At 45.3% G+C, this 17,048-nt stretch overlaps 2 protein-coding genes across 2 annotated transcripts; one reads left to right on the top strand and one right to left on the bottom strand.

Annotated features, from left to right (window-relative positions):
* Positions 1–106: 106 nt before the first annotated feature.
* LOC135397153 (uncharacterized) lies at positions 107–16,801 on the top strand. The gene is made up of 10 exons (XM_064628519.1): positions 107–356; positions 1,076–1,246; positions 4,149–4,239; positions 13,268–13,311; positions 13,422–13,509; positions 15,123–15,151; positions 15,554–15,611; positions 15,682–15,725; positions 15,787–15,880; positions 16,581–16,801. Exons 3-10 carry the CDS (start codon positions 4,224–4,226, stop codon positions 16,697–16,699), a joined length of 492 nt encoding a protein of 163 aa, XP_064484589.1. The 5' UTR covers positions 107–356; positions 1,076–1,246; positions 4,149–4,223; the 3' UTR covers positions 16,700–16,801.
* Positions 1,040–10,273, bottom strand: LOC135397152 (chymotrypsinogen B-like). Its single transcript, XM_064628518.1, has 8 exons — positions 10,169–10,273; positions 9,598–9,634; positions 9,123–9,202; positions 8,954–9,037; positions 7,965–8,083; positions 7,339–7,583; positions 2,227–2,369; positions 1,040–1,235 (listed from the first exon to the last, which is right to left on the bottom strand). Exons 1-8 carry the CDS (start codon positions 10,232–10,234, stop codon positions 1,068–1,070), a joined length of 942 nt encoding a protein of 313 aa, XP_064484588.1. The 5' UTR covers positions 10,235–10,273; the 3' UTR covers positions 1,040–1,067.
* Positions 16,802–17,048: the final 247 nt, after the last annotated feature.

Here is a 17,048-nt window from a genome sequence, read left to right as displayed (position 1 = left end):
TCGCCAAAGATTGCGGGGTTGCAGACAAAGCTTTGTGCAGCGGTTATCAACACGTGTAGCCTAGATTATCAGATCCTCGCCGTGCAGGGCACCATCGTAGTCAGACCATGATGCGAGCGAAGGCGGTGTTACCATGCCCGGGTGTAGTTGTAGTTCTTTTTTCTTCTTTCTTTTTTTTTTCAGCGCGACGGCAGACGATAGTCACAAGGAGTTGATGCCTGGTCACGACGCTAGTTATTGCCCACAGGTTGCCCTCGTCGTTGCTTTAGTCAGTAGCTACGATGCGGCAGCATTCTGCAGTTCGTGTTTAGTGACATGCTCTCCACGCACAGTGTGATCATCCAACAGTTATTCAGGTGAGTTTCGTAAAAAAATTACTTTATTACTGCATGAATTTTAGTCCGCAAGAACCGCTTAGATCGCAATTGTTTTGCAACGTAGGGGCACCACATTATTACTAGGATCCTCTTCGAGAATACTTCAGGATGCATTCACGTTTCAAACTGTACTCGAAACTTAAGGAAAAGAAATTTAGTCGCCTACGTCATCTACGTACGTAGAAATAGTCATCTACGTACGCCGTTGGAGATAACGAGACACCATAGCGCACCAGGAGAGATAGTGCAGCGCCGCCATGGGGAAGGGCTCGCGTAGTGTCACGTGGCCAGTCTTAACAGCCAATACGGAAGCAGAATGAGTGTGATGGATTACATTATCTGGCGGAGGAGGGAGAGTGAAGTCTTTGTGGCCAGCCATCCTCTCAGCGGTGCAGTACTATTTTGAGTTGAATGACTGCATTTCTTTACACATTCGTTCACACACTTCCATGGTTGTCTTCTTGACGAGGCACATAGTGCACTGAAACACCCTGAAATGCAAACCCTGCTATGGTCCACATACATATTTTCGCCATAACCCAGCTCCGATCAACAGCATGTAATGTAAAAAAAAAAGGCTCTGTTTTACAGTCCAGCACGCAACCATTTTGGGGGTTCACGTTATCATAGCTGTTACAACAGTTCCAACACTACACGAGCGCTGGAACAGAGAAACGAAGAGTGATTTAATCAAACAGGTAGAGAGACAATGTCCTGAATCCACGTCAGAAGGGAAGTGACATCGGAAAAAACGAAGGGTGACGTCCTGAAACGGGTCTCGTTTCCCCAGGACACGACGCCGACGACTGTCCATCCTCCGTTTCCTTCTTGAGTCATAAGAGGTCCTCCAGAGTCTCCCTGTTGGAGAGGTAGGTGAATCGGCGGTTACTTAGTTAACAGCGATAAAAATCGGATCTCTGCAACATTATTTCAACATCCTCATTTCCAGAAACGAATGCTAATATTCGCTAAGCCGCCATATATTCTCCTGCGGTGGCACTGTGCCTTTCCCACCTTGCTCCTGGAACTCCTGGACACACTCATATGGGGGTATGCAATACACACTGAAAGAGGATGCACAAGGGATTATCGATTATCGATTGTCGATTGTCGAAGGGATACGGTCGATTGAGAGAAAGGGAGGAATAGGTTTGGTTTCTTGCACGATCACTAAGACAATGAAGTGCAGGCCATCGTAACGATCCGTGAGGACAGCCGTTAATTGCTTTGTCGGTTCGAGACAGCAAATGGACGACGCGTTATCGCTTTTACGGGAAGATAACACTTTATGGTCTTTACTACAACTTGGACGCAACGACTGGTTCGCAAACCATGTTCCCATGTTCGCCATGTTCCCAGATTACCAACAGTCCCAGATAGACGTTTTAAGTACTCGTCATGTTGTCCATTGAGGATCCGTACATCTCGTTCTACGAGTCTTCTCAGAGTTCTGATTGCTTTGTTATTAGTAGAGACCATCGAAGTTTATAAGTCCGTATCCGATAGTTCCCATAGAGATACAAACGCTTTTTGAGACTCTCTTATAACGACAGTATCCTGAGCTGTGTCCTCAATGCCTTTCGTTACGGTTGATTCCGCACTCAGATGACTAGTCAACGCTATACGCAGCAACGGGAACACCAACTGGGAACCATTCCATTGGCGTAAAGAGAAACAATAGCACTGTGGTATAGTATCGAACGGAAGGGACTTTATAATATACGTCCGGACACGTTTATAGAATTCAAATAACTCGGGAAAAATATTTCATATATAGGTTTCCAAGCATACCCCAGAGCGAATTGTGAGATACATAGCGTGCGTTTTACTGGTAAGAAATATATCTTACTACGCCAGGGAATCCTGAAGACGGTTCAGCGCAGATCTGATGTTGAAGGTTTGCATAAGAATGCTCCTCCTGGCATTTCTCCTTCGGTATGACTTGCATATGGGCTTCTTTCAAAAGCTCAGGCAGCTGTAGGCTATCGATGCCTGCGATGAAGTGTTAAGAAGTCAATTGACACTTGGGGACACGCATTGTTGTTAACACATGTATAAATGAACACGGCGTTCTCGGTCTATGAAAACGTACACTAAGACGGATAGAAAGTTTCAAGAACTATGGCAGGAAGTAGGGCTGTTATCCTGCCTGAAGAGGAGCGCGAGATGAGGATACTGCGAAGATTCTTTGCGGCGACCGCACGTCTACCAGACAACAACAACAACAACAACTTTATTTCATCTGCCAGGTCGGCGCTCGTTGACAGTCAATAATGTTTCTTTTGTGTGATCCTACGGCCGATGTTATATTCAATACATAACTCGCGCAGCGGTGAGTAGCACTCATTCTGTTGTGTTATTATAAAACTATACGGGGTGTCTCAGTTAAATCCCCGGGCTAAATAATTCGCCAACCGGTGGACCGGTGCAGAACTTTCTATTTTACAAGTACCTGTCGGATACCGCCCACAACCTGCGCACCGTGTGAATGACTGGGAGGCGATCATTATTTAAATAAAAGTTCAGATGAGTTTCGTGAAACAAACTTTTAAAGTAGGGCGCCGTCGGCATTAAAATGGGTACTACCCCTTTTGGGACCTTCAGTGGACACCTTTTAGAGAAACATCCGCGCGAGTCATCTGTTGCAGTAATTAATTGGTTTCGGTTTAGATGTTTTTGTCGCGGTGAAGCGCAAAGCGACGCTCTTCCTCTCACATATCCACCAATTAATACCATCCTTACACCAATTAATTACGTCCTTTTGCGCTTCGCCACGACCAGTCGCGACAAAAATATCTCAACCGAACCCAATTAATTACTGCAACAAATGCCCCGCTTCGGTGGCAGATTCTTCTCTAAAACGTGTTCACTGAAGGTCCCAAATGGGGATAGTACCCATTTTCATGCCGACAGCGCCCCGCTTTAGAAGTTACGTTTTTTTTTTTTTTCACGAAACTCATTTGAATTTTTATTCAAATAATGAGCGCCTCCCACTCATTCACACGGTGCACAGGTTGTAGGCGGTATCGGACAGATATTTGTAAAAAAAAAAAAAAAAAGGAAATTTCTTCGATTGGTGTACCGGTTCGCGAACTGAGACACCCGCTATAGTACTTGCCATAAATCAGTATTACCGTACTAACAAGTAACACATAATGCTAATATTTCTATCTATTACAAACATACATACAGGGTGTCTCACGAAAAAAGAGCGAAAAAAGTTTTAAGAAAATGATTCATCGCACGTCTGCGGCAGGTCTCGCGTCGTTTTTATTTCATTTTATTTATTTTTTTTCAAACCTGAAAGTTAGCCTTTGGAGCCGGGTCTTGTTGTTAGTGCATATTGTATTACTGTATTTGTATGTATATTGTGCCTATTTGTAGTGCATTGTATTGTATTTGTGTGCGCCAACATCGTGGTCGTGTGGTCGTCAATTGGTGACCGTTCTTGGTCACCAATAAAACATTATTATGATTATTATTATTATTATTATTATTATTATTATTATTATTATTATTATTATTATGCGCAGAAAATGTCCAGCGGTGGCTGCGCATGTAGCACCGATGCAAGCGACTATATATTGCTTCCGCTCTTACCTCAACGTGGGTATCAGGCTAACATGCAAAGCTATAGCGAATAGAAAACTCCGTGAAACTAACAGCTATGTAAGGATAATGTATGTTTCAACTAGGGATCTATTTCAACGACAGGGATATTGCTCTTACCCTTTGGCACGTGACTTCCTTCTATCTTGCATCACATTGCAGATACAGAATAGAGAGGCGTCAGCATGGCCTTTAGCTTTGCCGGAACTCGGCTACGCAGCTTCCGATTTGCATAACATGGGTATGACGACAGGTATGTCATAACGAGCTCGATACAACGATGGCGTCATCTCGGAGGGAGATACGATAATTCGATATATCGGAGTTTTACATCGCGAGACACAGTAAGCCTTCGAACTTCTTTTAGTGTGCAAAAAGGATGTTTCGCAAATATAGGCAGTTTCTTTTTATTCCGTGGACTCAACTGAAACGCGTAATAACAGCCGGTTGTGGAAGGTGCTATGAGAAACCCCATCTGAACAAGATGTACCCGCCTCAAGAAATGGCGTCAAGAAATTTAGAGGCGTCTTCCAGAAAGTCTCTCATGTATGGCGTGAAACGTACCAAAAGTGTGTGTTTGCGGCATAGGGCAAAACATTTACATTTAACTTTGTGGTTGTAGCGATACCGCGGTGGTTAGCGTACGCTGAAATCTCGGCACATTGCAGCCCGTATGTTCTACGTCACTCGACGACCTGCCTCAGCAAACGCCACCTCGTAGCTGCCCCCATCGGTCACGTTTAAACCCGTAACCTAGGAGATACTAGTAAACCGACACGTTAGCAAATGAATCAATGCGTTCCTCTCGAAAGTTCATTTGACTTACACCATCCACGCACTACACTCTTAAAAAAAGGGTGTACTTTAATTCACTTTTTTTTGCCCCATATATAATACCCTTTTGGAGAGTACAATTACGCTCAAAAGGGTGTCTCCTCACTCCCTCAAGGGAGTAGCATAACACCTTCTCCCTACTGGGGAGTAATATTGCTCTCCTGCAGGGAGAAGGTGTTATGCTACTCCCTTGAGGGAGTGAGGAGACACCCTTTTGAGCGTAATTGTACTCTTCAAAAGGGTGTTATATATATGTGGCAAAATACTGAGTTAAAGTACACCCTTTTTTTTTAAGAGTGTATAATTACGGGACACTCAATATATTCGGTTATAAGCACGATTACGCAAGTTACTTTCGCAGCGAGGGCCACTCAATTTAAGCGTTCAGATAAACAAGAACAACATGTGTTACAGCACACAAATCAAATTAGGCAGAAACAAATTGCACATTATTGTACATTACACATAATTTCACGCTCGATTTCCAGCCAGAAGTGATCACAGTTACCATATACGTACATCAAGTACATCAGGCCATTTCTACGTACGGTTACACACCACGTATGTTTACGGTTATCTAAGTGGCCTCAGTTCTTCGCAGAATCGTCTTTTGTGCAATAGACCGCGCCGTCGTGGAGTTTCACGCGAACGTCGCAACAGAACAGGGTCATTGAGAAGCAACGAGTTCCCTTTAATCCACGGCATAGTAGGATATTTTCTCTTTGTTTTCGTTTCGATAGTCTTGCCAGATGCCCAGCGGGTGTTTGAAGCGGCGTCTCTAATTACCCGTTTGATATTTTTCTCGCAGCGGATAAACACACGTGTGGACACGACTGTGTACAACTGTTGCATTCCAACACAAGGCATCGAGATGCAGTTTGTTCCGAAGGACCGATATCTATATAATTACCCTTCGGGAATCTGGGCACAAATTGCGTTCGTTTTCATTTGCTCTCTTCTGGTTACGCAGCAATAAATGGCGATATTCCAACAAGTGAAAAAGCGTCGTGACAGTTTAGAAGCTGACCCTGTCGGTTGTGAGAGGACCACGCGGTGCAAACACGGCTCACAGAATCGATCGAAGACATAGTACAAAAGTATTGAGAAAATGATTACTTTTATGAGGCAGACTCTTTATTCGTTTATCAGATTACGGCGGTTTCTGCAGGTTGCCTTTTCTCTAGCAATCCTGAAGGGACAAAGCAGACGGACTTACTGGTAGTGACCTCGAACTATAATTTTGTTGTGCTGGACAGATGTGCTAGATCAGCAGATTGCGGGTATGAAATGAGGGTGTTTATTCATTGACATTGACATTGTATGTTACTCTTGCGTAGTGGCGAAGCCTATATACAGGCTTTACCTCTCACAATGCTGGCTATTTCTAGACTGTGCTCCCCTGAATTCCAGATCTATTATTTGTTTGCAGTTGGGAGCCTTTCATATCTGTTTCAAACATTGTTCGTTGCACCCATGTATGATGCTCACATATGAGTAAACTACGATAACCAGGTAACTAATGACCAAAAGCTACGTGCAACTCGAGCTGCACACGGAAAAACAAAACAGCCTAGCTGCTGCTATAGAATATGGACAACACTTGACGATTCTGTGCGTCTTAACTAACTACCCTTCTAACCAACATTACAGGGTTTCAAAGTACTGAATTGCTGACAAAAAGATCATTGGCTAGTTCGCTCGCAGTTGACGCGAACGGGACAAGGACAGAGAAAGTTGACAGGTACATCTGTCCTCGCTAACACTTAAAGTAGCACAGAAGTCATTTTTAACACCCAGTTTTCTTCCTGTAAAACTGTTAAGTAGGCCAGTAAGATGCACCATGCGAAGTAATTTACACCACAGAGTCATAATTATCGCGGAAATTGAATTTAAAATACGCCGCTAAAAGCGACCGTGCGCAACGGTGGTGAAGAGCAGTACCAGCCTGTGATCTGCCTGGAACCTCGCGCTGACGCTATAAGGATGACGCTCGCTGATTGGTCTAGAGAAATGCTGTCTGCTACTCCGCTGTCGTCTGCTACTCGGCTGTTCGGGGTTCTGATAAAGCCTTTCTCCTTGCTCGGCAATGCTTCGGCCGCTTCTTCTATCCCCAATTCTCCGGGAAAACTGGCAAAACAGGTTTACGGCGGCAAAGGGACAAGGCGCTGACCCCCACTGACCGGCAAACCAGAACGAGTCTCCTTATGCCGTCATCGGTGACGTGCCATCATACCTCCTCATCCTCGTTATAGCTGGAGTGGCGAGTTAAGGGTGAAGGCGCGGAGCTATGTTTATGTGAGTTTTTTTCCGGGAAACAAATTGCACACATCAAAACCTTTCGCGCTATTCGGTATAATGACACACACACTTTCATCAGATGTCTATATCTCAAATTTTTTTGGATGGCCCTCTGTACTCCTTAATTTTGAAGCATGCACTGATAAATCTTTCTACGGGCCCAGTCACCCTGTCTCGTTCACGTAGGTGCCATGGCATCTCTTGCTTTTTTTTTTCTTACTTGGAATAGTGTTTCCCCACCCAGCTACAGTGACTTCCGAAGGCAGTGGAGCCCCAGCACGTGGCAGGCATACTGGTGACAAGGGCACCGGCGCTCGGAGGACCATGACCGCAACATCGTCCACTGCTCTGTCCTGGTTCACTAGGTGGCAGTTGGGATGCTTGTAAACATGAGATACAAATGCCGTCGATTGTTTCGCGGCGCTCGCAGATCCGTAGTGCACCACGTAGCGTGGGTAGAACTCCCTATGCAAGGACAAGACAGGAAGAAGGACAGGTGAAGCACAGCGGTATAGCTACGAGTCCTGTCCTTCTGAACTCTAAGGAAGCTAACGCTTGCTCGTTTGTGTAAATGGTGAATGCTCGTATAACTTAGTGTGCATGCTGTTTTCACATTTTGAACTCTCAAGAATCGTACTGTACTCTTGGGACGTTCAAAGTGTGGAGAAAACTCTGCAGCACTTTTGGCAAACAATGTACGGCTCAGAGAAAAAAAAAAGTTGTTTGAAAGTTTCCTTTGCACAGTTAGTTTTCAAAAGCAAGTCATGGTGCCGAATACAAGGGTCACGCTTTCACAAGAGGTTACGGTATTTTCTTTGGTGTGTATACAAACGTTTTGAGGCTTACTCTGGAAGCAGGCAGTGTCCAGCTGTGAGCACATGTCGCGGTGTTATCAGAGATCCGCCGCAGAGTGACATCACAGTTTGAAGATCTTTAGCCACGTACCGAGCACTCTTTAGCTTGCCCTAATTGAGAGACCATTGTTGATGTATGACTGCGAGTATATATACGTTACATGATTATTTTTATTATTTCGTGTTTGCGCCGTGTGGCTACATACGTCACAGCTCTGTGCGCTTGTCACGTGTGACTTTTGGACGAGAATTCTCGCCATAAAGGATTAGACAGTTGATTTTCTCCCCATCTGTCTGTCACGGCAACGAAAGAACCCGCTCGTCCTTTACGCCAAGTCCGTCCATCAACGTATGTTTTCGATACCGCACCACGTGCTGGTGCAGCGCCTGCCAAGTATGCTATATTTCATCTATAAGCTATGCTTCTATGTGTTTCGAACTATATCGATAACACTAATAATGCTTAAAATAACAAACAAAGCTTGCTGAAAGACATTCCACACGTGCAGTGCGTCAAAACTTCGAGACTGCCTTTCTTCTGTCGCAGTTATGCAGTTCTATATACCCGTTTCTAGCTGGGACTTTTCTTGTTCATCCCACTTGGAAATACGTACTGACCGACTAAAGATGCCTCTTGCACTACTTCTAATTCAAACTTTTGCACTCTCATAAGCGTGCAATTAGAACTACGCTGCGGGATTCGTCGGACCAAACAGGCCCTAAGCGGGTACAGCTTGGGACAAAAGTTTACGGAACACGCCACTGACGTATTTCTTCATCGGAGCGGCCCCCTGCTAGCTATCAGGAAGAGGTCGAATAAGAAACGGGTGACAGGATGTTCTATCCATCTCTCAGAATATGTGCCCGCTCCTGTTTGCTGCTAGGGTGTCGTTCCAGTGGCGAAATGGGAAACCCCGGTGTTCCGTAAACTTTTGTCCCAAGCTGTACTAATGTTTCGCGTACTTCTACCTACTACAGTACCTGGCTCGTTTTGACGACGGAACACGCTGTGGAACTGTTCTTTTGGAAACCTTGAATCGGTCGGTAATAAGCCGAGATGCGAACCTGGATGGGATGAAGTAGAATGATAAACATCCCAGAGGGGTGCTCAGAATACCACAGTCCGTACAAGACGTCGGGGTACACTTACGATCCAAGGATATTTATTTGAAATAAGTGTGTCTCCATCCACAATTTTTCTTTCAGACTTTCTGCCGCAGCTAGTTCGCCCTGTAGAACGAATTAAGCAGATGGATAGATGGAACATCGCTGATGAATAGATAAAAATGCAGGACAGTGACGGGACAGGATAACGTCACGTCCCCCTAAATTGCGTGCTCATTAAAATAACGTGCACAGATTAGACATATTGTGTGCGAAGTCTAGTACATGCTTCGTACACGGCAACAATGTCATTAATTGTTCAAGACCATTAGAAATTGTCTTCACCACGACGCCTAGTGGAACACTCTGTGAATGAGTGTCAGAGGCGTGACGATAACAGGTGGCGCAGCGGGCGGCGCCGGAGGAGCGGAAACAAAATGGCGTCGATCGTACTCACGAAACGTCAATGGCAGAAGGCTCGCCTTACTGGGTATAGATAACTCGAAACATAATGAACTTACGCCGGGAAGACTCCGCTCTTGGTCTCTTGAGTGCAACCTATAAAGCAGTACAGAATGTTTCTGTAGAGTATCCCAGTGGTTTATCCAGAATCCCAAGCACGGAGGGGGTATTGAAAAAAATTGGGGGGGGGGTCATTATTATAGTTACGTCATTACAGCCTCACATATTACCGACATGTGTCTAAAACTGAGATCGCAAGGGCACCCCCTGTAGGGGGTACAAAGGTGAAAAATTTCGGGAGGTGTTAGGGGGGTGTATGGGGGTCTGGGTAAATCACTGGAGTAACCACATAGCCATATGGGGTGAAGCACGCAAAAGATCAGCCACGGACTCAGGCCGCAAGCATTGAAACATAAAAGATAGGCTTATCAGTTGACATATAATCATGTGTCATCATACTATCTCTGTAAGCAGTATTTTTGCTTTCAAACCCACGAATATTTAGGAGCTACTGCGTTTTACATGGATCCGGCCAGCAACACCACCATATATTTCTTCGCATACCCTATCGCGTTCAATGCTTCAAAAGGCGCTTAAAATACGTTGTGCAAAAACGGCACAAAAACTTACCCCAATGACGTCATTGAAAATGTACAAAAAAATCACGAAGCACAGCAAAGCATTCATGTGCGCCATCTTGGAATGAAACAAGGTATGGTTCCACGCTGCACGTGAACTTTTACGGCGTCTAATTAAATTCCTTTCTGTTCGACTAGTCACCGTGGATTGATACGGGTCCTTCAGCTGCTGTAATAACTGTTTTTCTTTATATATCCCTTTGTTTTTTATAGCTTGATCTCGGATCATGCTAAACTACGACTCTGTTTTACAAGCATGCAGTCGAGTAAATTGATCACTATAGACATTAAAAAGGAAAAAGACGCCCTACTGAAAACGAAACCTGCCCGCCACACTTGTGACGTCAACGAAACGCACAACGAGTGTATGCATATTTTTGTCCGGAGTGCACGTGGTAACGTCCACCATAGCTGTGACTTTGTTGAGACAGGTCTTCGCACGAATGGATTCCATTCAGCGACGCGCCAAATACCTAAAATTTAAGGTTCATTTTAGAGTGTGTCTTTTTCTTTTTTTTTTTCTTTTCTTTTTTTGTTGTTCCAGTTGTATTATCAAAATAATGTTTTGGGGTTGCTCGCAGCGAAAACTTTTTGCGTGACAATACAAACATTGGACCTCAGCGTCTACGTTAGACGTCATCAACAAGCATTGCGTCCTGTCTCCTGTCTTACAGTTGACAATACAAACGGCCATCATGTATGTGCGCATATATGGGCAAAGAACTACAATAACTTTATTTAATGATGGTGATTAGGGAGTTTCGTCGCCGTACTCTACCCCATTGCTGGCAGTATTGACATTTGCAATGCAAACGTTCATCATGTATGTGCGTACATGGCGTAGGTTCCGTCCGTGTAAAGGGGATTACATCCATTAGTACTTCTCTTACTTGATGACAATACATGCTAAGCTACAGGGAGCTAGTGAACTTGATGACAATACACGCTGCGGTGCAGGGAGTCAGTGAACATTATGACAATACACGCTACGTTGCAGGGTGCCAGTTCATGTGCCTGGACTTCCACTTTGATGCCAACACACACAGTTTTGGACTGCTGCTTGGCAACGACATGCACTAACCCTTCACCTGCTGTGCGTTCTTGTTCAGGAGATGGGATTGAGCTAGTTGTGTTCTAGTCCATTTGAAATGTATTGTTCAGAAGGAGCCGGTCCGTGTGTAGCACTTTGTCTTCATCCCTTGATGTAATACCGTCGGTGTTAACGGGACTAGCTCCATACGTAGTTTTTCTACTTCATGACAATACACACTGTTACACGCGCTCTCTGACCATCAATTAGCAGACATTTGTTTTCCTCGTTAGTCAGTTCTCTGATTTACCTGATTTAGGAATCGGAAGATTAGGATTAGGAGGCGTTGTCTTGTGTGTGCCTCGTGAATGTCCGTCTTTTCGTGCACCGCAGAGCCCAGTACAGACTCTGTTCGAAATATATCCGCTGCTCCCAGTTTCATGCCTCAGTCAACAAATAATCGGATCGACTGTTCAACAAACGATCGACAACGGTCCACTTTTCGGCGTTGTTTGTCTGCTTCGTTAAAGGCCAGTTGTAAGTTGGACTATGCGGAACAATGGGGGCGCCAGAACATCTGTACGTTGTGCCGTCGAACTCTGGCAACCAAGGCCGCTCAACTTGCCTCGACTGACAACATTGCATATGTGTGCTTCACCGAGACCTTTGCGCGCATGCGCTATGGCCCAGATCGCAGTTCAACGGCACACACACGTGCTTGGCACGTAACACCTACACCGGGACCGGGAAACTCCGCATAAAATCCGCATTATGAGTTTTACCAGTAGTGTTGGATAACGCCTCAGGAGTTGTGTTTAATTTGTGGTCCATATTCGACTGTTGGAAACCATGAAACTGATAGAGGATAAAACGGTGGTTTTCACCGCCATCATCGTTGCCACAATGGGTGAGCGAAATTATTATATCGCAGGCTGTGGTTAGGGTGTGCCTTCTTCAGCTAAAGCCTGGTTCCTCCTCTAACCGAGCTGATCTTGGCCTGAGAAGGCAGTGATATGTTTCTCTTTTTTCTTTTTTTTGTAGGCAATGTATTGCACTTTGGTCGTAACGCCATAGTCCACGACCTCAATAAGCTTATTGTGTACGATCACGTGAAGGCAGAAAGGGCACTGCGTATCCGTGGACCTAGTTAGAGGCAGTCAATTCTCGTTGTTCTTCCCCATGCAGAGAGTTCTTCCCTATGTCCCGTTCAGGGATCTGGCCAAGAGGGCACCAAGACGCTCGTGTATCAAGCACGGGTATTACATGTGGGAGACGCTAAGCCTGCCCTCTGGTTATGAGAAGGAGCACGAAGGAGCGGTTGATGTCCATGTAATGTAGGAGTTAATAACGTAGCAGAGAAGCGATGTTAATTCCGCGTCTTTACTGATGCCACAGAAAGCGCACAGGACGAGTTAGTTTGGGATACATATTGACAGGGGAGGCCAAACAGCGGAGTCTCTCGGAGCTCCCCCTCCTCCGTGCACATGAAACGACGAACCTACAGGCAACTCTGTCTAATACCCCTGTCACACGGGCAGTCTTCAATGACCACTGAAGTCAATAGCCACTGAACATGGGTGTAGCGCCAGCTAGCGAGCCACGCGTCAACCTATCAGGAAGCATTCAGTCCAATGCTACTTGACAGGTTGACGCGTTGCACGCTTGGTGGCGCTACACGCATGTCCAATGGCCATTAGCTTCAATCATCATTGAAGGCTGCCCGTGTGACAAGGGTATAAGTCTTTAGTTTCTAAGAGCATGGGCTAATTTTCTTCTTCTATCTTAGTCTTGTTTTCCTTTCTCATCATCAGTTAGCAGCTATAGGACGGCAATACAGTACTTTATTTTTAATACAGGCTGGCGATGTGCGCTATGTCTGTTGGGCCGACGGTAACAGGAAAGTGAACACTCTGTCGGGACTGTTTCTTCTCTTATTCGATGTCATTCTATCATTTGATGTCAACTTCATGATGTCATTGGCACTTTGTGTTCTTGTGATTGGACATAACTGAGAGACAAAATCGAGCATAATAACAGCCTCTTTTCCCATGCCTCTTGCAGGACACGTCGTTCAAGCTTCCTATACTCCGGAACCATGCGTCAGTGTAGGTTGAATCGTCTGCGTCCAGTGTCCTGCGTATTGTAGCAGACGGAGGCAGTAACTGTCTTTCTTTAGAAGAAAGCGCTGAAAGTAATCTTCTGCTTGCTCTTTCAGGATGCAGACTGCGTAGAAGGCACACTCTGCGTGCCCCACTACAACTACTCCAAGTCGAACCCTGGACAGTGCAGACCCATGTATTTTTGTAAGATATGCATGAGCGAATCAATGAGCCACAGCTGACGTAAAGCTCAGCGTTCGGTTAAATAGCATATCCCAGGCAGCATGACATCTTGGCCCAATAGTGGACAATATTGGCAATACTGGCCCACTGTTGGTCCAATGTTGGTCAAATACTGGGCTGACATTGGACCAGAATATTCAATACTGGCAAAATTTTGGTCCAATGCTGGTCCAGTGTTGGTCAAATATTGGGCTGACATTGGACCAACATAATCAATACTGGCCCAATGTTGGTCAAATACTGGGCTGACATTGGACCAATATAATCAATACTGGCCCAGTGTTGGTCCAATGTTCGTCAAATACTGGGCTGACATTGGACCGATATAATCAATACTGGCCCAATGGTGGTCCAATGGTGGTCAAATATTGGGCTGAGGTTGAACCAATATTTTCAATATTGGCCCAATGTTGGTCAAATATTGTCTGACATTGGACCAATATTTTCAATACTGGCCCAATGGTGGTCCAATATTGGGCTGACATTGCCAATGTTGATCCAATATTCGGCCAAGTTGTTGTGCTGCTTGGGGTCTCTTGTAGGCAGAACTACGCCAACTGATGTCGCTTGTCTTGCGCGTATCATAAAGTTGTGTGGAAAGGACAACCAACGAGCTAGTAATGAACTAGACGTCGTCATACCAGCACTGGACAACTGTTCTGAACTTATTGTGCCATTGTCACCAGTGCGTGTCCAGCTTGCAGCTGCCCAGGGCTGGTATGGCGTCGTTTGAGTATACTTATAAACACATACACTACGTACAACGAAATAAACAACAACGCTACACCAAAGGTAGGGTACAACCAAAGAGCTTCGGCTTCTGTTTTTTTTTCTTCTTTTTCTCGTACGAATCTTGTTTCACACAGCATATAACATAACATACCCTCCGACACACAGACAGTTCATTCGCTGTTACACTACACTAACAGTGATCAGGTGAGGAAATGAAACACGAACTTGTATAGCCTCTATCACCATCAGACACACCAGACGCACCTGCAACCACGCTACCCGCATGTCACCAAAAAGTCACAAAATGGAGTCGCCATCTGCCGACCCGGACGAACGCCACTTAGGCACGGAAGTCCTCCTAAAAACGTCCTCTCATCCCTTCGCACGTAGACTTATAAAGTCAGAATGTCAGCCAATCGCGGAAGATTGTTTCATACAGAGGCTTCCTGTGGCTACGAGTGGCGGATGTCGGGTCGTTTCTATGGTTACGGCCGCAGAAAGCACGGGCGTCATTGGCGGACTCTTAATTGTCACGTCACGTGGTTGAAGCGATCAGTCTTTGTTTCTATGTGGTTCTGCCTATCGTCTGAAAGATGACGTGATTGATGACGCGTCAACAAGCTCCTCCCTCGTAGCAAAAAAAGAAAAAAAGGAAAAAGAAAAAATCAAAGAACGGCCAAAGTCTCCGCCCACCACCTACCCGCCCACCACCCACCATCCCACTTTTGACGCAAATAAACCAGACCTGAGCTTGAAACAAATCCTTATACATTAACCGCTACATTTTTGTCGATGCTACACTGACATGTAGCATGCATGACAGCGCTACTCCAATTTTTCAGGTGTACCCGTGTCCTACGACGATTGTGCGGTACGTACAACACTACTTACTCGTCGTTCCCATAGGAAAGAGCAGTGGAAGAAGACGGGGCGTCACTTATGTATGGCAGGAAGATATTCGCAAAGAATATTCTAGTGGGGAATCGACTTGCATTGGTCACAGTCACGTCGCTTGAGTACGGTTGATACGCTCGCTGACTTCGACCTGCGGCTAATCTACAATGGGAGCTTACTATCGAATAAAAACTGCTTTGAAGTGCAGTCAACCACGTAATATTCGTTAAAAGAAAAAAAAAGAAACTGAACAGCTTTAAATCTGCACGCTGTCGGTTCTATTTCTGCTTCCGTAAGTTTGCTAATGAGCGCAGCGATGTCCATATCTTTATCCATGGTGCTTCTATCCCTAATTACGGTGTTTCCACTTTCGTTTTAGTGTGCGAGTCCGGGTTACGAGTGCAGGAAGAAGGACTGTGAATGCTCTCCTTTCGAATGTAAACCTCAACTTTGTTTGCGCAATTATTCGCGTGTCTCAACGGGTGTCTAACATGCGCCGTATTTCAGGTGTGGTAATTGACAACAGGGACACAAGATGCGACGGATCTAAGGTATGAACTCTAGTACGTGTGTGATTTGCATTTGAAACCAGCTTACTCAGGCGACTTACAGGGGCCAAGATGCCGAGAAGACCAAGTTTGTGGGTACCGGAGGACTGGACTCTATTGCTTCAATTGCCCTTGCTATGGTACCCATGTCGCTGAATGTGAGTATGTCACACATATTTATAATCATCGGGGAAGTTTTTTTTTTTGTCTTATACGTCGATGATAGACTAATACTATACCGCAAGCTAGTAAACCCACCAATTATATAAATACACTCGCGTGACGCTGCACGTTGTTAACATAAAGCAAGACCCTGTTGTATCCGTGTACTGAAGAAGTGAGGATCTCCAAGCATCGCTAATAGCTCAAAAGGAAAAGAAAAAAAAAAAAGAAATGAGCACGGGTAGTCTTTGCATTCCAGTTTCCAATCCAATCCAATCCAATGACATGACTGCATTCGCGAGCGATGGAAGTTTCTCCTGCACTGTCGATGGCTTTCTTGTCCTATGCATATCCAACTCCTCTTGATCGGTTTTTGTCCGTGTTTGTCCGGCTATAGCACTAACTGTCTTCTGCATGACACTACTCTTAACTTCTAATTACATACTTAGTAGTATAGAGTGCTTAATGAAAGAGTTCCGGAAGCCATCTTTTGGAAATGAACGTCTTTCATTGCCTGGATGGCGCTGTCGTCTGCAAAAACAAAAGGCCTGCGGCTACGCATGGCTGCGCAGGCGGGTTCGAGCCGGCTCTTTTCCATAGCCTCGGTGTCGCGTGGTCGTGATCGAACGTGTCATGAAGAAACTGTTTTCAACCCTCTCTGTAAAGAGACCATAATTTAGGATCACACTCTTTTAGGTGTGGACGTGAATCCTGACCAAGGCACATGCCCCGACAGCATCATTATCATCAACAACGACGGCAGCTACACCTGTGAAGGCTGCGAAACGATCGTCAACGTCTTAACGGGGCCCTGACAAGCAGAACGCGCAAGGCAGGCAGCCATCCGGACCAGTCAACGCATGCTTAATGTTCTTGGCCCTCTTGAAGTAAACATAAATAAAGCGAAATCTACAGGACTAATGGTATTGACCATTTGGTTTACAGTATAGGACAAGTGCCGGCAAATGAGAAGACCGTTCGAAATGCGCACGGATGCTGGAAGGCTGTGTTCGAATAACCAACCATTCGCATTACTGAAGTTCGTATTACCGGGACGCTGTAGCATTGAGTTCCGATCCTTTATTAGACAGCAGTAGTGGAAGGTGAAGCTCCAACAATTGAGAGGACTGTTCGCTGTCAGCACTGAAAAGGCTTTGAAGTTTG

Source organism: Ornithodoros turicata, chromosome 6 (genome assembly GCF_037126465.1).
Source record: "Ornithodoros turicata isolate Travis chromosome 6, ASM3712646v1, whole genome shotgun sequence".
NCBI classification, from domain to species: Eukaryota; Metazoa; Arthropoda; class Arachnida; order Ixodida; family Argasidae; genus Ornithodoros; species Ornithodoros turicata.
The sequence above is the reverse complement of the archived record's forward strand: the minus strand, read 5'-3'. Positions and strand labels throughout refer to the sequence as shown.

What these genes read in the sequence shown, in the direction of transcription:
- LOC135397152 (XM_064628518.1), bottom strand. Translation starts at nt 10,234, where the DNA reads ATGGCGCACATGAATGCTTTGCTGTGCTTCGTGATTTTTTTGTACATT. An exon ending in GGACACTGCCTGCTTCCAGA is followed by an intron (nt 7,584 to 7,964) that starts GTAAGCCTCAAA and finishes GTCCTTGCATAG; the next exon opens with GGAGTTCTACCCACGCTACG. An exon ending in CTTCAGGATTCCCTGGCGTA is followed by an intron (nt 1,236 to 2,226) that starts GTAAGATATATT and finishes CCTCTCCAACAG; the next exon opens with GGAGACTCTGGAGGACCTCT.
- LOC135397153 (XM_064628519.1), top strand. An exon ending in CTCCGGAACCATGCGTCAGT is followed by an intron (nt 13,312 to 13,421) that starts GTAGGTTGAATC and finishes TTGCTCTTTCAG; the next exon opens with GATGCAGACTGCGTAGAAGG. An exon ending in TGGTACCCATGTCGCTGAAT is followed by an intron (nt 15,881 to 16,580) that starts GTGAGTATGTCA and finishes ACACTCTTTTAG; the next exon opens with GTGTGGACGTGAATCCTGAC.